The following is a 25,000-nucleotide window of genomic DNA, read 5'->3' on the forward strand; positions in this document are numbered from 1 at the left end:
TAGCGTCCTGGCAAGCCAGCTTCAGTTTGGCTGCTTCGGTGTCTACCCTGCGGCCTTGCCAAACCACTGATATATAAACATCTTAGAGTGTGGAATATGGATGTTTTGTCAGTTATTTGTATATGTTCTGCAGTAATATTTAATATATATCAAGCTTTATAAATAAAAGATTGGTATAGATGAAGGGTAAAATATAACTGAACCAGCAGTGCCCATTAACCGGCGTTGCCCGATAAAATTATGCCCGCCTAAAAATTATAGTACAGTTGTTGTTGTTGTTGCTTTTGCTGTTGTTGTTGTTGTTGTTGTTGTTGTTTCCACTGCTCCCCAACCCGTAACCTCCTTATATTACGAACGGCTTTTGGAATAGACACCCCCAACCCCTCATGGTAAGAACGGCTATCGGAATGTCAAGAACGCATGGAGAGAAGTGGTGTAGTAAGGATATTGAGCAACCGCCAGCCGTAAAAAAAAATTAAAAATAACAGCGAGCGGACAAAAAAAACAAAAACAACAGAGGCAGTAGGCAGCCTGAAAAAAAGACATCCATCTAGCCGTCGAAGCTCTGATAATGTAGACTGGTTACTTACCGAGCTCTGCGACTAAAAATAGTTCGTCTCAAAGTTTTATGAAGAAGCAAAAATTTATTTACAAACGAAAACATGGAATCTTATCCAAAGAAAATGAAACGAAACTTCTTCCGTGTATTTATCATTTATTACTTTTTTGTATTAACTGCAATACTTGGTTTCAGTTATTTCATATATCACCGTAAGAAATAAATAAATAAATAAATAAAACCTAAAAATAAAAGAAAAAATAGAAGAAAATACCTCAAAAACAAATGAAAGTTTTTCAAAACATTTCGAAATTAAAAAAAAAGAAAAAACAAATAAAAAAAACAATATAACTGTATGAATTCGATAATAATAATAATAATTTAAGAAAATCTAATTTGGTTGGGTACGAACGTGCAACCCGTAGGTTATAACACGGGCCTGCTATCCACTGTGTCACGAAAACGGCTTTTAAATAATGTCTTCTTTTTATTCTATTTAAAGCAAACAATGATGCGTTAATGAAATGAGGCCAATTCATTACATTGTTTTAATCTCTCTCTCTCTCTCTCTCTCTCTCTCTCTCTCTCTCTCTCTCTCTCTCTCTCTCTCTCTCTCTCTCTCTGCCGATACAATAAGTTCATTACTCTGTCTTTCTGTTTCTCTCTCTCTGCCGGTACGATGATTTAATCTCAATCCGCGCGCACGCGCCTGTGTGTGTGTGTGTGTGTGCGTGTGTGTGCGTGCGTTGACAGATACTTAAATTCTACTGTATAATATTATATACATATACATATATATACATATATATGCATATATATATATATATATATATATATATATATATATATATATATATATATATATATATATATATATATATATTGCTGTTGTTTCTTGCTTTTTACAATTTTCGGCTCTAAAGTTTTCTACACTTTAATTAAGTTTATAATTAAATCTAAATTATAGGTGGATGCTTAGATCGTATTTTAAACTGCAGAGGCTGACCCCCCCCCCAATAAATGCATTTTGTAAAATCGATTTTTTAGCGAGTTTAAGAATGGTGAGACAAAAAGAAAAAGGAAAAAACAAAAACAAATAGTCAGAAAAAGAATTGTTAACAAAGGCAGTAAAGAAAAATGTATAATATAACGGAAAGTTTAAAAATATAAATAAACCCAGAAAAAAAAAAAACAAAGCCAACAGTTGAATTACTATAGTTGGCTAGAATGTTATTATATGTATGTATTGGTAATAGATGTCAGTAAGTTGGCGTAGTGTTCGTTAATTAAACGGAATATTTTCATTCCAATAATCCATGAATAGGAGAATAGCTCGTGTCAGCCAAGCAGAATTTGAGGAACAAGCATAGAGAAACGTTAGTATTTTTAGTATAGAAAAAACGAAAGGTAAATTCTATGTCAAATAGTGAATAGATCAGTTACGAAGGAAGGAGTCTAAATTTAAGTTCAGTGTAAGTGGGTGACGGCGGGAGTACTTGACGAATAGGGGAAAAATTCTGTAGGTTATGACGATGATGATGATGTCGCTCCTAGGATTTAATCTAATATTTTATATTACGAATTAATCTGTCTAAAATGTCCTTCTATAGTTAAATAAGGTAACAGCAGTAGTGTAAACATAATAAATTTGTATATGTGGTAAACTTACGGTCTTTTGGTCCAGAGGAAAAAACTGCGTTTCTTTTATTATATATAGGGATAGAGATAGGGATAAGCATATTTCCCCATGAACACGCATACACATACGCACAGAGATACATACACACACACACACACACACACATATATATATATATATATATATATATATATATATATATATATATATATATATATATATATACTAGCAAAAGTACCCGTCATTGACTGGGTTCAAAAACAGCCTACAAAAAAAATGGACTCTGATTTATGAAAGTATGATAGGTTATGAAAAGGAAGGCTTGTAAAGAGATAGCTTAGAATTTGGGGGTATCAAAACCGATGCAAAATATGATGGAAGTAAAAATAAAATAGATAAACCTCATAATTTATTATACCATACCTGTTCACACAGAAACACTTATCACAATATTCTGTGGATCTATATTAAAAAAAAAAAACTTGATTTTATTTGATTTTATTGAATGATGAATTTTTAAAATTCATCATTCAATAAGATAAAAAGCTATAGCAAACATCTAAATGAGTATTTTAACCAAAAACGAAAAATTAAAAGATTCATCTGCCTTACTTTTAATGCTAGGTTTATTTATGGTGTCTTTTAAATTCAATAAAAACCCTTCAAAATTTGCTGACGAGGAGACCTTGCCTATTAAAAAACTATATGTAATTATTGTACATAACTTGATGTATACCACAATAAAAAGCATTGTTTTCCGAAACGATTGTACAGATAATTGATTTTGTTGTTGTTCCTTCTTATGAAACGGATTTTTAATTATAATTTGATTTTTAAATTTTAAATTATCAATCACATTACTTTATATATATATATATATATCTTTACCAAGAATGCTTCAAGCAAACTACTACCTACTCATATATATATATATATTATTATTATTATTATTATTATTAGTTTGTAAAATTTAATAGACAATTAAAATCTTAATTATTCAAATTAAAATATTCTAATTAAAATATTATTAATTATTTTTATTAAATTTAGAAACATTGTAATTAAGCTTGGAATATTACCATGTAAAAACGTTTATCCATGTGTACGCGCGTTTCAAAATTCATTTTATTAAAAAAAAAAACTCTTTTAGATATTCATCATCGTAGACTTTATCAAGTGGTACTCTACAGAATGGAATGATGCTCGACAGGGGACAAGTGGAGGAGTAGGTATGCAGAATGTTTTACCTTTTTGCATGAGTAACCTAAGACAACGAAGAGATTCTCTTGTCAATATTATAAGGGATAGACAACAAAGAAAAAAATACCTTAACATAGTGCAGTGTCATAACATAAAGATATCTACATATAGGGTTAAAGGTAGCTTACATACTTTCTAACTTCCGGCGTAGCGCTACCGGAAGAGGTGGCAAGGACTTATATCTATTTTGAAGTGATTTATTGAAAGAGAAGTGAAGCATGCATTGGTCCCCCGTGAGTGCACAGTGAACGAGGCATAAAAAATGACTAAGTTCAGCATTTGCCCCTCCCCCTTATTTAGCGCTAAAAATATCAAGGGGACGTCAAATCCTCGTGAAAATGAACAAATGGTGCAGTTTTAGACCTTAACATATGTAAATTTGGGTTCTGCACTATGCAAAAAAAAAGATGACGAAGTCCATCATTTGCCCTCCCCGATTTAGCTCCAAAAGTCCTTAAGGTCTTAACATATGTAAATTTGAGTTCAGCACTATGCAAAACGGATAAATACACATAAACAGAAAATCTTGGACAAATATGGTAAAATAGCCACAAAAATGGAGTGTTTTATTAGCCCTAAAAAAACCTGGGGCACACCCAAGAGTTATCACAAAGTACAGACAAACAAAATTATATAGAAATCAGTTAGTTACAACTTTTCAAAAAGTTTTATAAAAATCCAAGGCATCAATTTTTTTTTCATAAGCACAAAAGTATCAATTTTAACCCGAAAGGCACCCATAGGGAGAGGAGGGCAGCCAGAGATTTCCCGGAAAATCCGTTGTTACTTTTTTTACTCATATCATGTTTAATGTTTGTGCAAAATTTCAAAAAATTCAAAGGCGTAGTTATTGAGAAAAGTGCAGACAGACGAATAGACAAACGGACTTTACGTGAATTTACAGGACCAAAAATATCTTTTAAAAACGTTATTATTTTACAGTATACAATAAAAAAAAATCAACAATATTATAAAAAAATATCACAATTAATCTTTATTTGCATTTTTAAGAAAAAAATTAAAAATATTTTAATTATATTATTATTGAAAATTTATGAGAAATATTTGTTTATGAAATTATAAAAATAAAAGTGTTTTTATTTGAATTCATATAATAAGTATATGTTTATGAAAGTATAAAAATAAAATAATTGAAATCAAAATAACAAAATTTCAAACATAAAAAAATGTTTCAAATACATAAGATTCCCAAAATAATTTTCAAGGATTTTAAAAATTGTTTTCAGTAATTCTTTTTTTTTTTTTTAACTAATTTCAGGTAATTCTTAATTAAAATAAGGCTGAAAATTTTGTTTAATGATTATTATTATTAATAATAATAATAATAATAATAATAATAATAATAATAATAATAATAAAGAATAAGCGCTACAGGGAATAAAGAATACGGAAGCTGCAGATCTACATGTTCTTTACCCCCCCCCCCCATCATGCATCTCTCCATTGTTTCACCACCGTCCCCCCCAAAAAAATAAGTGATAACAAAAAGCCGAGAAGGGTCAAGGAGGATGGAAATACCGAGGAGGGAGCACTGGCCAGACCTCCGCAGGACATGTGCGAAGAGAACTGGGATCTTGGGGAGGCTTAGTGCCACTCAAATTCCAGTATAAACCAATGGCCACTGCCAGCGAGAAATCAATGGTAAGTGGCTGTTGCGATGATGCAAATTTATTTGCAAATGCTATCAAAGGAGGAGGAGAGAACTGGACGTCTGGGGAGACTTGTTGTCACTCAGCTTCCAGAGAACACCACAGGTCTCAATCAGATCGTTTGCTGACTCGTGTGAAAACTCCAAGTGAGCCAATAATAATAATAATAATAATAATAATAATAAGATCGGAAAAACGTAATAAAGAGAAAGGTACATGCAGAACGGAGATATAGGCGTGAGAGAAAAAAGCGAAGGAACTGATTTGACTTGTCACCACTTCCGGTAGCGATACGCCGGAAGTTAGGAAGTACATTAGCTGACCACATTTAGAGCAGTGTGTGTGGAACCGGAACATCGGATAGAAAAAGAAACTTGCGCTTGTGGCGGGGGGGGGACACTTATGAGCTCAGTACAATAGATTGAAAATGGCGATTTGACTTGAATTCGGATTATTGCTTTCATATCCAGTGACATTTTCACAGCGTTTCGGTCTGTCACATCCAACTTTCTTCAGATGTATCTTATCGAACTCGGGAATGTTTCTGTCCAACTCAGGAATTTGAACAGAATTCCGAACCTTTTATTTACTTCACGGGAGTAGCATGCTCTTGTTCCGTCAGCCATGATTGAATAGTGGTCCTAAGTAATTTTTCGATCGCCTACACTAGGAATTGAAACTTTCAACCTTTAGGAGAATATTACTTTTACAATCGATTTTTTTCAAGTACTCTAAGCACTACGCCCGATTTCGACAGAAACATTCCCGAGTTCTACAAGGTACGCCTGAAGAAGGTCGAGGGTTACATTGACCGAAATGTTGTGAAAATGACACTCAAGATGAGAACAGTAGTTCGAAAATTAAAAAGAAAATACGCATAATCAATCCTTATCTAAAAAATTCAGAAACGTTGATCTGAATTCTTCATCCTATTATTACCGTGAGGATCGCGGATGAGTATCGTCTGATTTTTGTTTTAGTTTTTGGAGGGTTTTTTTTTTTTTCATTAACTTTTTATGGTATACTTTTTTATAATGTTTTTGTGCTTGTTTCTGAGGGGTTGCGTGTAATTACGTTTAACTGTAGCATATTTGCACGTTGCGAAACAATTGTAAAATTATGGTTATCGCAAAAGGAAAATCATGAGTCAAGACTGATTTCGGTCATTGGGATTTAAAATAAGCACTTATATAATTGCTAGCGGGGGAGAGTGCTGGCTTTGCCTGGTCATAAAATACGCTTAAATATGATATTTTAATTTGTCCAGATTTCATATATTTTATTATCGAGTCGTGATTTCAAAAGTAAAAAATATGTATTTGGATGCCATCAGCTAAAATCGAAACCGTGAGCAAAACTTTAGCATTTAAAGCTGCTAACTTTACCACTGTACGAACGTGACACGCATATGAACTGCTTAAAAATTAAAAGTTAAAAAATAAACTAAGATGAATATACAAAATGTATAATGATAAAGTCGGTCAATTTAGCTCATATGCGCAGATCATCATATAATGATTAGATCACTCTGACAGACGTTAAAACGTTTAAAAGAACAACTGTTTAAATTCTAACAGTATTTCTCGCGGTTAATGGTAGCCGAATGGATTAGGTCCTTGCTAATGAAACCATACATGGCTTCTGTTGCCCGGTTCGTATCTATCGACTGGTGTTAATAGTGACACCCTGCACTGATGATTCTCCAAAGGATGAAACACTAGTGTCTGTAGGTAGTAAATAGTAATAATAATAATAATAATAATAATAATAATAATAATAATAATAATAATAATATATATACTAGCAATCGGTGCCCGGCGTTGCCCAGGTGTTTTGAGGTTAATGCTGAAAAAAAAAAAAAACGGTCAATTTTTTTTAACTTTGACCCCTATTATGACCTCTTAACATTTATTGTTTAGGGATCAAGTAAAGTTAATAAGTTAGATCCATGTCCAAGGAATGAAATCTGGGGACGCAACGGGAATTTTCGGCAAAAAAATGTTGTTACTATGCACATCTATGTATTGAAATACAATTTGTGGCAAAATTTCAGGAAAAACTAATGGATGGTTCTCTCGCAATAGTCCGGACAATTCGCTAAATTATCTCGTCAAAATCTTAAATCTCGAATTTTTGTGCATTTTTTTTGGGGGGGGGGCTGATTTGGCATAATAGTGTCCATTTAATAGTATTATCTTGAAAAAATAAAAAAATAAGGAAAATTACCAAAAAAAAACAAACAAAAACAACAAAAGTGTGCCGTATTTTTAAAAGTTTTATTGCGTTGTTTTTATTTGCTTTTTTTATTTCATCGGTGAAGAAAAAGGCCAAACAGAAATTTTGAAGGCCAAACTGCTTTAAAAAAAAAGGCCAAATTCGTGAAATTTGGCCTCGCTATAAAAAAAAAAGGGAAATCCCCCTACTTGAACTTTCTGTTTGGTTAAGAATCAAGATGGCTGAATTAATAATTACTCGCTTGTAGCGTTGATTTTTTTCTTTTTTCGCTATAAAAAAATAACTACTTGATGAAATTACGTGATTTTTTCTGTAGGAAAATTTTATCCCATGACGAGTACGTACAATATATTTTTTTAAAAAATATTTCCATTTTTTAATGTCAATGGAAAACTGCACAAGTACCCAAACCCGAAATGAAAAGACCACGAGTGAACGCGCGTTTTTTTTTTTAGTTTAGTTTCATATATATATAAATATATGAATATATATATATATATAAATTTATAAATAAAAATAAGTATTTTTAAATTTTATCTTTCTAGCTTTAAAAAAAGTTTTAAAATTTTATCAGCCGGCATAATTTATTTTTAAATATTGAAACATTTCAGGAAAATTAATTTTTGCAAGATTTTCAAAACATTTTTTTCGTGTTGTGTGTACGTGTCTGCGGCTAGCACCAGAATGGCGGCCGTGATGTCGGAGGTTCAATTGTTAGATTGTGTAAGTTTCGTATTTTTTTAATTTGTAAATCGCAAGTTAGGAAAAAATTAAACCCATCCAAGATGGATAATAAATAAAGCCATAATATTTTATGGTAAAGTTAAGAGCCTACGAACCATAGTTTTTTAGGAGATGTGATTATTGGATTAACCAATCAGAAATCGTCTGTGGCACACACATCTCTGTTTTTATAGATATATAGATATATAATTTAATTCAAATTAGGTAAACACAAAGTCGTTAAGGAAAACCCGAACAACATGGTTTTAAGTAAAAATAATATATTGTACAGGTAAATACAAGAATGGTTGTTGGTATTTCCGACAGTTCGTGAGATAGTCTGTAGTCTCGTGTGAGGTTGCGATACCCCCCCCCACGAGAGTATTAACCTCGTTGTTATATCATGGTTAGCAGAGTGCATCATGAATGAATGTGCAGGTACCCGTAACAGTTATGATGGCCTGTAACGTTGTATATCTTTTATTAACGGAACAGAATACTTTTCCGTAACATGTTAACGGGCCTAACACGATGTAGATGAAAGTCTCGCAAAGAAACAGAGGAAAGGAAAATGGAAATAAATCTGACTTACGTTTCTTTCTTTTAACAAACGTCATTTATTCTTGATATATTTTTATTCTATTTTCACCCCAAACAAGGCACAGTGCCACTTTGATGCAGGTGGCTACTATCGGGAACATATGTTGCAGGGATATTTTGTTGGAAATTGAACAGCAAGATGTCTGTTCACATTACACTTGAACTTCTGCATGTCAGTACAGTTGAGGAAGCAGGAACAGGGAAGGAAGTTCCAAAGTTTAGCAATTCTTGGGAAGAAACTATTGGAGTAGAAAGCTTGCTTACATCTAGGGATGTCTACTGTTTAGGGTGATATATTGCTGCTTGTCGCGTTTGTCGGGGGTGTTTACGGTACAAGGGGTTGTAGTTCCTCGGAGCATCTACCATTAAAATACTTGCAGAATAGGCAGAGGGATGCAACATTTCATCGATGGGACAGAGGCTGGAGCTTAGATGACAGTTTAGGGCCTATTAAGTTGGCGACTCTCTTTTGAGCCCTGTCTAGGAGCGAGAGACTAGTAGCAGGTGGAATAGCCCAAATATGACAGTAGTATTCCATACATGGGCGAATGGTGGCCTTATAGAGGTACGAGATACTTTCAGGCGCAAGTATTTATTTAAATGCTGCCCACATCAGCATTATTTGGCACAAGGCCTGGAAAGTGGGATACCCGCAGGCTCCCCTAAAGGAGGGGCACTCCTGCAATTTTAAAAATTGCCTGAGTAACCCCGTCGGCATTTCCCCGTCGGGGCGCCTAAGGCAGCAAGCAATAAACTTGCCCCACCGGAAAGCCCGGTGGCAAGGCCTGGGAGGGTGGACCTCCTAGGTATTACCCAGGCGGTGTACCTCAGTCCAACAGGTGTTGGGCCGGTTCCCGGCCCCTCACTTGTTGGGCTGAGTGTTAAGTGACGAATCCTTGACTGGTACTATCCTGTCTCCATGCAGCCGAAGCCGCTAGGAGACACATCCCATTATATATACTTTCAGGCGCAAGTAGATTTCTAACACGGTAGAGAGAGCCTACCTTCCTCGCAGCGGCCCTGCCAATACTCTCAATGTATTTGTTCAAACTCATGTTTCCTGTGAATGTTAAGTTGACGAGTTTGAAAGAAGTATTTTTAGTTAATGTATCTTTAGCCATAGCTATTGGTGGTAGAGAAGGTTTCTTGTAATTATGAAGGAAACAAGCTTAGTCTTAGCAGCATTGAATGTGACCATCCATTTCTGTCCTCAATCCACTTCAGATTAGTGGTCTTCCTGTAGTGTTTTTGCCATTTCCTTAGATATGTGTTCATTTGCTTTCTCCTCGTGCCTGTATGTAGAGCGTGGTGTCATCAGCATATATACCCACCCCAGAGACAATTTTATCAGGTAGGCCATTTATGAATATTAGGAATAATAAAGGTTCAATGATAGGCCCCTGAAGTACATCCACATTTATATCATATTGTTTAGATGTACGACCGTTGAGGACAACCTGGATTCTTCTTATTTAAGAAAGATTTAAATATGTTAAGTATTCGCCCAGTGATACCAGATGATTTAAATTTCCTGAGAAAACCATGATGCCATACCCTGTCAAAAGCCTTAGATATATTTAGGGCTACCGCTCTGCCCTCCCCTGCTTTCTCCGATGTATGGTATATACGTTCAGAGATTAGTCAGGATATCTGCTGTAGTACGGGTTTACCTAAATCCATATTGTTGATCAGTCAGAAGTTTAATAGCTGTAAGGTGATGGACTAGTGCTTGGTTAATTATGGACTAAAATAGTTTCGCGAAAAGCGGTAGGAGACTAATGGGGCGATATCTTAATGGATCAGTTCTTTCGCTAGAATTCTTGTAAACTGGTACCACAGAAGTAGTTTTCCGACAGTCAGGAAAGCAAGATTCGTTTAGGCATTTGTTGTAAAGTTTGGAGAGGACTGGATCAACTTTATTTACTTTTTTTAATAGCACAGCCGGGATGAGATAGGGCTTACATGCTTTTGGGGTCTATCATACACCTAAGAAGGGGTGATTTTCAAATCATATAGTGTGGCGCCTATCTGCAAAGGAGTCGGGGAGAGAATGGTTTGCTGGGTCCAAAGTGGAGTCTGAGGCAAACCGACTGGCAAGCATGTTAGCCTTCTCGGTTGCTGTGCAATCAACCTCATGATTGTTGAATAGTAGGGGAATTGTTGATTGTCCATTCTTGTTCTAAACAGTTTTTGTTTTTCTTTTCGCATCGGCATGTCTTTTTAGGACGCTCTTGTCACCACATTTGTCGCTCGCTGTTATTTTTCGGCCATGTCTCGAACACGTGCTTTTCTGTCTGTTATTTCCGGCCATGTGTTGGACACGTGCTAGTGTCCTCTTCCCCTACCACGTGTGTGTTTGTATCTCTGCTTTTTCTTTCCCTTGACTGTGACGTCACATCGCACACTGGCTCGGTCATTTGCATATGTATTATGCGACTGCTGCTGCTACCAGCGTCTACGGATCTGTTACAACTGTAGCTACCCGTCTACTTGACATAAATAGGATTTATTTCTTATCGCGTTGTGTAATGGTTGGAATTGGCCCCATTGTCTAGCAAGAGCGTAAAATGATTGCAACATTTATTATCTCTGAATTTTTTTTATCGTTGATTTTAAGAATCCGAACACAAGAACATCAAACACGGAATCGATTTTTTAGATGGTCCGATGGTTGCTAGTTGGACTTTGGGTTAGTTGTAGGCTAAGCTATATTTTTATTATTTATAAAGGCATCAATCACGACCAATGACATAAGTAGATAATAGTCATTTTGTTTTCATCTGAAGACATTACATTGGATTCTAATTTATAATTTAATTTTTGGTTATAGTCAAGATTGTCTTTTCGTTTGAACTTCCGGTATTTCTCCCGCAAATTGAATGCCGGTGATAAGCAGGATATGGTCTCTTTTGATAAACGATTATCTTGATTTCGGATAACTTAAAAAAAAAAAAACTTCTTTTGTCATATTGATAATGACTTTATCGTCTGCTTGACCATGTTTTATTATCCAGTCAAGCGGACAACAGAAAAAGATCAGACAATCTTGACTCTCATCATAAGTTTTGTTTTTGTTTGTTTTTTTGTTGTTTTTTTTTTTTGTTTTTTCGAAGGTGGGGGAGGGGCAAGGGGGGGCAATGTTAATAATTCAGCCGTTCGTCCTTTATCAAAAAATGTATATTTTATTTTTAATAAAAAAAAATGATTGAATGCGAAATTTCTATCAAAAACTGGATATTTTCAACTCTGAATAACGTTATTTTTTCTCAAAGGCATTCTGATGACATTTTCGTGCCACGCAATCACGTTGACACACCGAAGTTAAACAACGTTGAGCCTGGTCAATACCAAATGAGCAACCATTTGGGAATACCAGGTGCTGTATGTAGGAAAACGTCGACACCGCTCGGCAAGCACTACAAGAACCTAACGTCGCCATCTCCCGTGACCGGGATATTAGGGACCACTTGTGAATTACACATTCCCATAACACTTCATCCTTCGGAGGAAACCGATTCAACCCATCTAGAGTGAGTGCGGTTGCCTACTACGCGAATGTATTGATCCCGCGGGTAATTTTACATTTAAACCGCAAAGAGAATTTCCCTTTTAGTGTTCAATGTACGAGCGCTTTTCCATGGTCCTACGACCGCTAAGTATATGTGATAGTTTCACAAGTAGTCTTGCCTAACCCAGACTGGAAATCCAATGCAGTATCTTTATTTCTATGACCGATACTCTTTCTTTTGCTTTTTTCGTCGACGGCCAGCACTTGGAGCCGTACAAAGTAACAGTAAAAGTTTTAAACTTTTGTCTGTTTTTTTTTTTGTTGTTGTTGTTGTTGTTTTTTTTTACTTTGTTTTATTTTATTTATTTATTTATTTTTTTTTTTTTTACTTGGGAGTCACCACTTATCAAGGCCCGAAAGCCACTCGAGGATAAAGGTTAATGAATGTAAGGTAGTGTAGTAATCACTTATGGTGTAAATTGGATAGCATTTGATTATTTATGAAGACGGCTTCACAGGAACTTGTTTGCATAAGACTTGAAGCCCACCATTTTGTGTTCAACTGGGAAACATGCCAGCGGAATAGTATTCCAAAGGCGAGCATTTCTGGAAAAGAAGCTTTGTTCATGGTATCTGTTCATGGATAGAGAGTAGGGAAAATCATATATAGTGGTTGTAGCTAGTCGAGTGTTTTTTTTTTGTAAGAGTTTGGCAAACGATAAACTATAGATTGGAGTTTCGTCGAGCACTTGCCATGAAAATAGCGATAGAGCAGAGACAGGTTCGCTATGTCTCTTCTATGGGAAAGCGGTTGCTGTGAAAAATATATAGATACTAGTTTATAACCGCTCCTTGTTAGTGCAGTTCTTGATTATATCAGTTTTCATTTTTAACTAATTCTACGGTTTCATAGCTAATACAAGTAAAAGTATGAAATTTCGCGAAAAAAAACAAAAACTTATGCTATTTAATATTTACAAGAGAGTAAGTAACTACGAGGAATGCATTTACGTATGTCATTTATTGTGGGAGAATATCAGAAATTATGCTGTAAAACAAAAAATAATTCGCTTTGAATTAATGTCTAATACCCCTTATGCATATATTTTTAGGGTTATAAACGAAACTAGACTTTTAGCCCGTTAAAAACAGGCAAAAGTTACAGCCCGTTGACTGAGAATGAGTGTTTTATGCCAAACATCTAGAGTAAATGTAATAATGTGGTGCCTAATCCATAACTGTGTATCGGACAGATACCATAATACTTTGTTTGCTGCACCTTATAATAATAAAGTCCCATACAAAATTTCAACGAAATCGGACCGGTAGTTTCGGAGAAAACTTCTAAATATTGTATTGTTGTTACTAATCCGTATTCATCCATTTTAATCCATAACTGTGCATTGAACGGATACCATAATACATAGCTCGCTGCATCTTATCATAATAAAGGCTCATACAAAATTTCAGCGAGATCGGATCGGTAGTTTCTGAGAATAATTCTAGAGTAAATATGGTATTGTGGTTAATCCTTATTAATCACAAACTATACGTCAAGCGGATACCATAATACATAGTTCGTTGCACCTTATCATAACAAAGGTCCATGCAAAATTTCAATCAGATCGACCAGTAGTTCCCGAGATAAAGTAGAACGGACAAGCAGGCAAATAGACAGATTAAGAGAAATATAATGTAAGAATCATTTAGTTTCAAAATAAAATGTTTTTATTTTTTTTTTTTTTGTCTTTGGTTTTGTTTTTTTATCATATTATGTTGATTTAAAAAAATTATAAAACACGTATAAAGTTTTAAAGAGGTCTTTAGGGGCATGTGAGATTCGAATTCGAGTATCAATATCGTAAAGATGACTACTACCTTAGTAATGTGTGCTCTGCCTATTCCCTTTTTTTTTTTTTTTTTGTCAACCAATCATATGTTTCTGTTATGCGTTCTCACAAACCCCAAAAAAGAATATCCACGTATTTGATTTGTGTGTGTTTAGCTTTAAAAGTCATTTTATTGTTGTCGTTTCCGTGTATTTGCGAATTAAAATTTATTGTCTGTTAAGGTGATTGTTAGGACTATGAAGGTCATTTTTATTATAATACGAAGTTTTTAGTTATATTAGGTCTGAATATAGGTGAAACGATAAAATTATCGCCCTAGAAAAGACGACATGGTTCCATTTCCGTTTGATGAAAACCGGTTTTCTTCTTTCTTTCTTTTGTTTTATTTATTTATTTATTTATTTATTTTTATTTATTTATTTATTTTTTTTTTTTTTGCAATCCCTCTACTGGATGGCCAGTTGTGTACAAATCCCTACACAAATATCATGTCTGAAAATGATACAATGTTCAACGAGCAAGATGGGAAATGTGCTGTTGTACAACTTATGCTCCCTACCGATCCAAGTTATGACAACAGGACCATTGCCAACACCCTCAAAATGCATTGCTGGATTGCCACAAATACCAGGGACCTGTCCAAGGTGATGAAAACAAAGTTTCCGGTCACGGTTATGGTTTGTGATGTGGTTTCAAGTGAGGGCCGCATCTTGCCACCTAACATTTTCAAAGTCGGCTTGAAAGTCAACACCAAAGTGTACCTTAGTGTGCTGAAGATTATATATATATATATATATATATATATATATATATATAGATATATATATATATATATATATATGAGAGAGAGAGAGAGAGAGAGAGAGAGAGAGAGAGAGAGATCCCGGGTTGTTTGGAGATGTGTGTTGAGCAAAAAAAAAAAAAAATGGTAGTAGGCAAGCAGGCTCGAACCCGTACCGCGAAGGGCGAAAAGGACATGAAAAAAAAATTGACGTCTTTGCCGTTGCGTCCATCGCCAAACCGGACGAAGGTTTAAATTAAGGCTAGTCAATCGAAAAGAGAGGATGACTTTCGAAAATATCGGCAAAAAAGCGACCTCTCCTTGTAGAAAGATGCTTAACTGAGAGTAAAGAAACCAATGTTTTAGCCACTTTTTCGATATTTGTTGTCCCAAGGGTCGAGCTTCAAAACGATACCAATCTCGTGAAAATCCGTCGCCTCTGTCGGAAGTTTTAGACATACATACATACATACATACATACATTTAAACAGACAGGTGAGATTTATATTTAGACTAGCGAGGGGTACCCGGCGTTGCCCGGGTGTTTTTCGGGGTATGTGAAAAAAACCGAAAATATGAAAAAAAAAAAAAAACGAAGCCTTCCCGACGCGCAGTTGGGAATAGTAAAGTGTTTTAAAAAAAAAAAAAAACAGGTCCGCGTTTTTGATTGACGTGACGGCGATAGGTATTCAGCAGTTATTTTGTGCGGGACAGTTTTGAATGAGGTGAATAAATCGGTTTGTTTGTTTTTAAAAACCCGCTCCTTGTTTATTAGGAGGAGCGAAATGAAAGCTACAGTCTGATATGACGAAGTCGACATTGAACAAACGTTACTTAGCTCTCTTGAGACAATTGGCTTTCGGAGTCGAGTTTCGTTTTTTTTTATACCGAAAACCGAATGTAACGCGTGCCGATGCGGGAAATGTCGAATAATTAACGTTTGAAAGTCAATAAAATTAAATAGACAGGCGATCTCCGTGGATAACTCTGAGATATTACAATTTATAGATGATATAAAAAGTTTTAAGAAGTTGTGAACCGAACAAGCGTTTCTCTGAAAGAAGCCTTTTGTGGACATCGAGGAAAACCGTAGATACATACACACATACATTTTCGCTTTTATATATATAGATTAACAAATCTTCTAAACAAAGCAATGAATGTTTTGTTTGTTTTTTAATCATCAAAAAAAAACATATTGTCGGAAATATTTTTTAAATTAAAATGGAAACGATCAACGTGAAAAAGGTACTTAGCTGTGATCGGAATATGATCGGAAACATTTCCGTTTTCGTTAAACTTAATCCGGTTACTCAAAACGTATAACCATAAAACATCAGAATTAAAGAATTTACTTACGCTATTGTGAAATGCAGCAGTACGGTAACAAAATGTAACTTCTACTAAGAAAGAACACAGTGTAGAAGAATGGTGTGGGAGTAGATCATTTTTAGAGAGGGAATATGATTGCTACCTTCTTTTTCTTTTTTCTTTTTGGAAGGCGTATTTCGGAGATGCAAATATCTCGAGACTAATGTAATAATATTTGTAAGTAGAAAAATGTAAGAATATTTTCGTGGAAGACCCTGTAGGTGTCGAGTGGAAAATATTTGCATAGGAAATTATGTTTTTTTCCTATTTTGATTGAAATGGCAGAAGAAAAATCGAAACTACTTTATTGTATAGATAATATTATTTAAAAACTCCCTTCAAGGTTGGGTCATTTAAGAGAAATAAAAATAAACTGCCAAATTACAAAGATTTATTTCTATAAGGCCGATTGTATTGTTGAACACCGTACAAAAGCGTACTATATATTCACTTGCAAAAACATAAATAGATTTTATTCCTATTTGATTTAAAAGGTGACTTGTGTCAGGAGTCTCCATACTGATGATTCCCTAAAATTATGAAACATAAAAGACTACCCGTCGTCGTAGAACCTAGCTCTAAGTAATCTTTTTCAAATCAGGACTTATATTACATATTTTTAATATAAGTTATTAAATCACTTTACATAATAATTATTAACTAGCTGGGAGACACGACGTTGCCCGGAATTGGATAAGGATCAACGAATGTTCCACACTTCCAATACTTTTATTTTCATCAAAATCAGTGAAATCGCCCACATTTCAATCAAATCGATTGATTGCTTGCTCTAGTTGGAAACCCACCGCGGTTCACCGGGAAGAAGCTTCAGATGTCCCCTCCTAGTGACTTAGTCCACAATGCATTGTAATTTACATTGCACTGTAGAGAACCTGCTGTTGAGTTCATAAAATTATTTTTATGTTATGGCTTAAATTAAACTTTAGAATTCAAACGTCAAGTACTGTGGCTCAATTTTACTCTAAATGGCAACATTCATTTCGAACGCAGTTCTGTCTTATCAAAGAACCTATTGTTGATTTTATACACTCGGCCATTCTACTTGTGCGATGATAAAACCTATCAAATGCTCTTGTGATGTTAGGCTGTATAAGAGTGTTAATGTTGGTCAAAATCGCATTGTTCCTTTCTTTAATCGCTTTTTTTTTTATTAAATCATTATTATCGATTTTTTATATTTATCGGAAGCATTCTGATACAAAACCACTCTAAGGACACCCCCAGATACATAAGTTACATTTGTGTGAATTCTTTTTAATCGGTCCTGCGGTTTCGTAGTCCAAAAGGAACAAACTCACACGCGCGGACACACACATGTAACTTACACACACACACACACGCACGCACACGCACACATGCACACACACACACACACGCACAAAGTTCCTTTTATATATATAAGTAGAGATATTTACAAAACTATTACATATAACATAGTAAAATAGGACAATGAAATTACAAATGAATAACACTGAACATTAATATAAACTGTTTTAGAAACATTTATTCAAATTAGATATACACAAATTAGGATACGCATTTCATGGCCCATATTTTAGCTAATGAAATCCCATATCTAACATGAATCTGACGTTTGACGTGCAAAAAATTCCACCATGTTTTAAATTTGGAAAAAATTTTAACTCAAGATTTTTCCGAATCTGATGTAAGTATCTGATGATTCTTTATATCAGTAACCCTCATGCATCATATCAACCAGATTAAATAAATAGTTTGGAACTTGTAACGATTTCCATGGCATAGCTTTGGAAATACTTCAAACTATATGAAAAAAAATTAGGCAGCATTCTTTCCTTTAAGCATGTTTAATTCAATAATATAGACAATTACGTTTTATATATTTCTGTTCTGGTCCTTTGGTGATGATGAGACTTTATTCAAATAAAAATAATTGTATCATCTCAGAAACGATCGTACATTGATTGGCTGTTTATGTTGTATTATTGGAACCTAGGTAAATGAATTTTGCATAAATCATATTACCTTTGACTTCACACACACACACACACACACACACACACACACACACATATATATATATATATATATATATATATATATATATATGTGTGTGTGTGTGTGTGTGTGTATATATATATATATACTAGCAGATCAGCCCAGCTTTGCGCGTACTGTTCATAACTTTATGTGCATATGTGTGTGTGTGTGTGTGTGTGTGTGTGTGTGTGTGTGTGTGTGTGTGTGTGTGTGTGTGTGTGTGTGTATCAAAAAAGTGACTCATCTCCAGATAACCTACATCTTAAATTTCAAGTGCTTAGATCTGAAATTGGCGGAGCAGTTTGGCAGAGTCTACAAAGGTCAACTCTTTCAACTTTGACGTCTTGGCAGCCAAATTTTCACCTAAAAACTGATTACAACACTTGCTGCATGTCTGAATATCCTTTATGTAAAATTTCGAATGTTTAGATCAAAAATTGGCTGAATAGTTTGCTAGAGATCGCAAAGGTCACATCTTTTGAACTTTGAAAACTTGGCAGCCAAATTTGCGGCCAAAAACCGATTAAAACACTTGCCCTATGTCTAATTACACTTTATGTAAAATTTCAAATGTTTAGACCAAAAATTTACTGAGTAATTTGGTAGAGACTGAAGAGATAAATTTTTTTTAATTTTGACCACAATTGTTTTGCATTGTTTTCAGCTCAAATCAAATTAAAAAGTTTGATCTATGTCCAAGTAAGCTACATCGAAAAATTCAAGTCCAAAATTGGCGGATGAGTTTGGTAGAGTTTTCAAAGGTCAAATCGTTGAACTTTGACCCCCTTGACAAATTTCTGGCGGAAAACCGATGGAAAAGATTTTTCCAAATGCCAATACACTTTATGTCAAATCTCGAGTCTGTAGACTGAAAATTGAGGAGTTTGGTAGAGCAAATGTACACACAGAGACAGACACACAGAGACAATTTCACTTTTATAAATATATAGATTTAGTGTTTGTTTATTCGTTTTTTTGTTGTTGTTTTTTTTTGTTGTTTTTTTTGGGGGGGTTTGTTGTTTTTTTGTTGTTGTTTTTTTTGTTGTTGTTTTTTTGTTTTGTTTTTTTGTTGTTGTTGTTTTTTTTGTTGTTGTTTTTTGTTGTTGTTTCTTTTTGTTGTTTTTTTTGTTTTAGTTTTTTGTTGTTTTTTTGTTGTTGTTTTTTTTTTGCGACCGTACCCACGTTACACAGTAGCACAGCACTTAAGAACGACAACGGGAATTGAATCAGAATCAGAAAGAACCTTAGCAAACATCTTCGAAATAATAATTATAGAATCAAGAGACTTATCAGTTTCCAAAAAATGTTTGGAGATAAAGTCAAGAATCCATTGGGAGTAGCTTGAGTAAGCCTCAGAAACTGCTCTGTTGCAGGCGTTGCTAGCTCTTCTAGAGGATTGTCTAGAAGCCTCAGATCAATCCCGACAATACTGATTAAAGTAATGATTACGATGCGCAGTAGCAGAAGCATAAAGAGATGAAAGCCTGAGAGGAGAATGTGGTTTAGGTTGAAATTTACAATGAGGAATAGAGGTGTCATTTCCAACAAGAAGCCAGTCAGTAACCACCTCTGCAGCATCATTCAGAAATATATCAAAGATATGATCCCATTGAACGTCACACAGGAAGCTGCGAAGCCCATCCCAATCAGCCATCCAGTAGTTAAATGCCTTCCTACAGAAAGGACAGTCAATAGCCAAGATCGTTGGTAAATGGTTGGATCACTCTACCGCTCCAGAAGGTACCTCACTGTCGATGCAATTCACTATCAGTATAAGAGCCAGGTGCTCCCTAAAATGGAGTACCGTTGCCGCACCTGGGCAGGCGCTGTTCAGCACAACTTATCCTGCCTTGATAGAGTTCAAAACCGGCTCCTAATCTAGTAGATGATGCCCTTTTCTCTCCCTTGCAACCTCTTTCCCACAGAAGACACGCCGCGAGCCTGTCTCTGCTGTATTGCTATTTTTAATGGCAAGTGCGCAACTATGGTCCTCCCTTGCCAAACTTTCACAAAAAACACTCGACTATCTATAATCACGTTACATAATTTTCCCCACTCTCTATCTTTGCCTAAATGTAAACAAAGCTTTTTTCCCAGAACTGCCCGCCTTTGGAACACTGTTCCGCTTGGATGCTTTCCGGTTGAATACAACATGGTAGCCTTCAAGTCTAATGTAAACAATTTCCTGTTAAGTTGACCTCCTAAATAATCAAATTCTACCTAGTAATTACTATGCCATTATCTTACATTCATTTTTTTCTTTTTACTCATGTTCGCCCCTTACAAAGCATATCGCCATTTGGACGTAAGGAGCTACTATTTGGGACCATGTCTAGGAAAGATTAACAAGATATTTGTTTATGTAACATTTAAACTTCTGCAAAACAGTACAGCCAGGGAAGCATGCAGCAGGAAAGGAATTCCAAAGTCTAGCTGTTCGGGGGAAAAAACTATTAGCATAGAAAAACTCTCTGACATTTAGGGGCAACGACAGTGAAGGGGTGCGATCTTATTGCTAAGCGGGTTTGTCGGGGATATGTACGTCGAGTGAAACGAGTTCATCAGAACACATTCCATTAAAATGTTTGTAAAACAGGCACAGTGATGCAACATTGCGGCGATGGGACAGGGGTTGGAGCTTAGTTGATAAAGTGGGATATATTAGATTGACAACTGTTTTTGGACTTTATCTAAGAGGGAGAGGCTAGTGGTAGATACACCAGCCAAGATGTGGCAACAATACTCCATGCATCCCTCATGTAGCCGTGATAAGTGGTGACTCCCAATTAAAAAAAAAAAATAGAAGATCACAGAGAAATCAACCTCAACATCAGCAGCAGCATAATCAGAAGGACCCAATGGAGGAGATTGAGATTGTCGGACTGACTTCCTCATCTTGGTTGTTATTGTCACAACGTTTCGGCCGTTTTGCCCTCCGGCCTTCGTCAGGTGTTTTGTATCGAACTGGGGAACCGTTTGTTAGGAGTCTCGAACCCAACCCTTTATTATTATTATTCGATAAGATATGGCATAAAGGCCTACTTCATAAGATTTCCAGTTACGGTATAATTGGAAATGTTTTCTCAATTATTAAATCACTTCTCTCTGATAGGCTCATAAAAGTAGTGGTTGATGGGCAGAAATCAGAAGCCCACAATATTAATGCTGGAGTCCATCAGGGGTCAATCCTGGGCCCAGCTCTCTTTCTGATCTACATCAATGATCTCCCAAACCAATACTTAGATCATTCGTTGACATTTATGCTGATGACACTACCATCTATGGCAACACATTAAAGGCCGTAAATGACAAAGTTCTCTCTGATTCTCTCTTCTCTGATCTTGGGCGCGTGCTACAATGGGGGAAGACGTGTCTGGTTATTTTTAATGCATCTAAAACCAAGCTATCTTTACATCATCAACGCTCTGATCCCCATCTGGCATCAATTGAAATGGATAACTCTTGCCTTGGGGAAGTTCCATGTTTTGACAAGTTTCTGGGCTTGACCGTTACTCCTGATCTGAAATGGAACAAGTACATCAAATTTGTTGTCAGGATCGCTGGAAAAATGGTAGGATCCTTCTACCATTCCAGTAGATATCTCACTGCTGATGCAATTCTCTATCTATATAAAAGCCAAGTACGTCCAAGAATTGAGTACTGCTGCCACATCTAGGAAGGGGCTACTGAAAACAGCCTATCCTGCCTTGACATAGTCTAAAATAGACTTTGTAGCTTAGTCGGGGATACCCTTTTCTCTTCCCTGCAACCTCTCTCCCGCAGAAGTGACGTTGCGTTATCGGTATTTCCATGGCAAGTGCTCGTCTGAGCTCTAATCTCTGATCCCCCCCTTGCCAATCTTTCACGAAAAACGCCCGTCTAGCTGAAACCACTGTCAATAATTTTCCTCACTCTTTATCTGTGCCTAAATCAAAACTTAGATTCCATGAACAAAGCTTATTTCTTAGAACTTCACGCCCGTGGAACTCTTTTCCGTTTGCCTGTTTCCCACCTGACTACAACTTGGATGTCTTCAAGTCCAACATAAACAAATTCCTGATAAACCGCCCCCTTAAGTAATCCTATTTCTCAAATCTCCATTACTAACGATTACTATGATATTATCGCATTGATTACTATACATGCAATAACCCTTATCCTCGAGTGGCCTCCGGGCCTGGATAACTGGTGACTCCTATGCAAAAAAAAGCAAAGCCATATAAATGCGCGTAAGAGAAAAATCAATAAATCAGGAAAGCATGTAGAGAAGGTGACAATTTGGGACAAGTCGTGAGACAGAAAAGCTAACCCAGATTTCCCCAGCCAAATCTGTGTTAATAAAGTGGGGCAACCAGACAGAATGATGAGTCGCCAAGAACAAAGATGGAGCTTGACGGATGAACTTGCAATACATCATCAATATTGTTGAATCAACAACTGAGCAATCATTATCCAAAATGAATAAATAGGAAGTAGCGTGTATCAAAGACAATCTAAGACAAATGAAAACACACCCATGGGATTCAAAACAGGGGACACGTAAAATGGGGAGAGCGTCGTAAAGATGAAGATAAAGGCTATCTAAATGCGCACAGGAGTCTGAGCGGACAGTAGACAATAACCATCCACATATAAACCGTTGCCATCAATAGAAGAATCTAGATTAGACTCACAAACAGCAAGGATACGATGGAGATTTGCAAAGGAGAAAAGACTTTGACATGAAGAAACTTCGTCCTGGGATCTCTGATGTTAAAACAGGAAATAGTAAGTTGATTGTTGTGAGAATTATGAAAAAAGGAACAGAAAGGTAGAATCCTTTCAAGACAAACCAGGCAGTCTGGCCGACAAAAAGTAGCGTTTATTAGTTCTTTATTCCCTTCGTCCTCGTAACAATTGTTCGGTGGTGTAGAGGTAGATGCTTAGTAAATAGTTGTCAAAAGTGGCTTCGGGCTGGGTTCGAATCTCGCGACCAGCAGGAATCGTCATCTTACACTGATGATTCCGGAAGCATGCAACGCTAGTCTCTCTCTCTCTCTCTCTATATATATATATATATATATATATATATATATATATATAGATTGATGTTATTTGTTTTTGCGATACTTTCTTTTCTCTTTTTTTTTTTTTTTTTTTTTTGAATGGATTCAATTATTTACGAAAGTGCATTTTCACCTAAATGCAAATTGGGAATAATTTCCCCTTAACCAATTTGGTACCCCCACATGGGGAGCGGCATATATATTGTTTTGAAAATATAATTATCCACTGACACATGTTTTGTCGTCTACGACTCATCAGAGTGGCTGAATCTAGCGAAATTATATATATATATATATATATATATATATATATATATATATATATATATATATATATATATATATTACTGATTGGGACGATTCCAATATATTTGTCGATTCCGATACAATTACCGATTCCATTCTGACTCATCAGAGTGGCTGAATCTAGCAAAATTATATATATATATATATATATATATATATATATATATATATAATTTTCACCTATCTACCTGTAGTTCTTATTAATTATACTACATATCTGAAATGTGTTTTTGTGCGTACTTCCTTGGTATATTAAAATTGTAGAATCGTAATTTAAAAGCTAAAAGAAGAGGAAAGAGAATAGGAAAAGGAGAGAAATTATATAAAAATTTACAATTAAAAGAAAATGGCGGAGTCGGAGCGTGTACGAAATGAAAAAAAAAAAACGCGCTTAACCGAGACGGTGCGTCACTCACAACGCGACCACACATACGTTCGTTGCCGTACAGAAGGGAATGAGAGAAAGAAAGAAAGAGAGTGAGCGCGTTGGGGGGGGGGGGCACATGAAGAGTCGCTACCATCAGTCTCCCTCCCTCCCACTCTACTTTCTCTTTCTCCCACCTTTTCTTACGCATACGTTTTCACGCCTCCCACGTTACCCCCTACCTTCGTTTGCTTGCCCTCCTCTTACCACTAATAGACTTCCTCGTCTTATTCTCAACTTCTCTCCTTCCTCCCTCCCTTTTTCTTTCTCTCTATCTCTCTCACTCTCTCTCTCACACACTCTCTCTTTCTACTTTACTCCTTCTCCTTTTTTTTTTTTTTTCACATTTCAAAGCCAATAATATCATCCCGATACTTAATCCAGTCATCATTCGACAAACTACACAGACAGGAGATGCTGCGCTCTGCGATATTAAATTAGTGATACCATAACAATAATAACATTGGTATTAATCTACTACACCACCACCACCACCAACAACAACAATAATAGCAACGAAAACTAATAATTATTTCATCATGATTTTATTCTTAAAATCCAAAAATAAATAAAGTTCATAATGAATAATTATATAAATAATATGAACCAATGAAAGAAAAACAGATTTGTTGTTATTTTTATTATTGTTTTTTATTACAATTATTACCTTTAGAAAAAAAAAGGGGGAGTCGCGATCACAGTTAAATAATACATATATGATAACTATATCATATTATCGGATATTGTTATTTTTCGCTCTTTTGTTTATTCTTTTTATCTAAGATTTAAAAGGAAAAAGCACCTTTCTTCCTTTATTATTTTAAACACACTTACCCCCACACACACATACACACATATACATAAATACACACACGTATAGACGTGTGCGTGTACACGCGTAAGATTTAAAAAAAGGAAAAAAAAAAAAAAGGAAAAGAACGCGCCATGGGGAAAGAAAAAGGGCCCAAGGAATTAGAACATGGCATCGA

The 25,000-nt window shown here is 35.5% G+C and overlaps 1 protein-coding gene across 2 annotated transcripts in view; it reads left to right on the top strand.

Moving 5' to 3' along the window:
- Nucleotides 1-24,338: 24,338 nt before the first annotated feature.
- The window catches only part of LOC145259971 (sodium-dependent neutral amino acid transporter B(0)AT3-like), a 183,060-nt gene continuing 182,398 nt past the window's right edge, over nucleotides 24,339-25,000 (top strand). Inside the window, exon 1 of one of the 2 annotated variants that reach the window (XM_080117958.1) lies at nucleotides 24,339-25,000. This exon is cut by the window's right edge and continues 179 nt beyond it. In XM_080117958.1, the coding sequence (XP_079974084.1) occupies nucleotides 24,957-25,000 (44 nt within the window). In that variant the 5' untranslated portion in view covers nucleotides 24,339-24,956. The other variant, XM_080117959.1, reaches the window with a different exon arrangement.

Source organism: Euprymna scolopes, chromosome 35 (assembly GCF_053919585.1).
Source record: "Euprymna scolopes isolate OS-2025 chromosome 35, ASM5391958v1, whole genome shotgun sequence".
NCBI classification, from domain to species: domain Eukaryota; kingdom Metazoa; phylum Mollusca; class Cephalopoda; order Sepiida; family Sepiolidae; genus Euprymna; species Euprymna scolopes.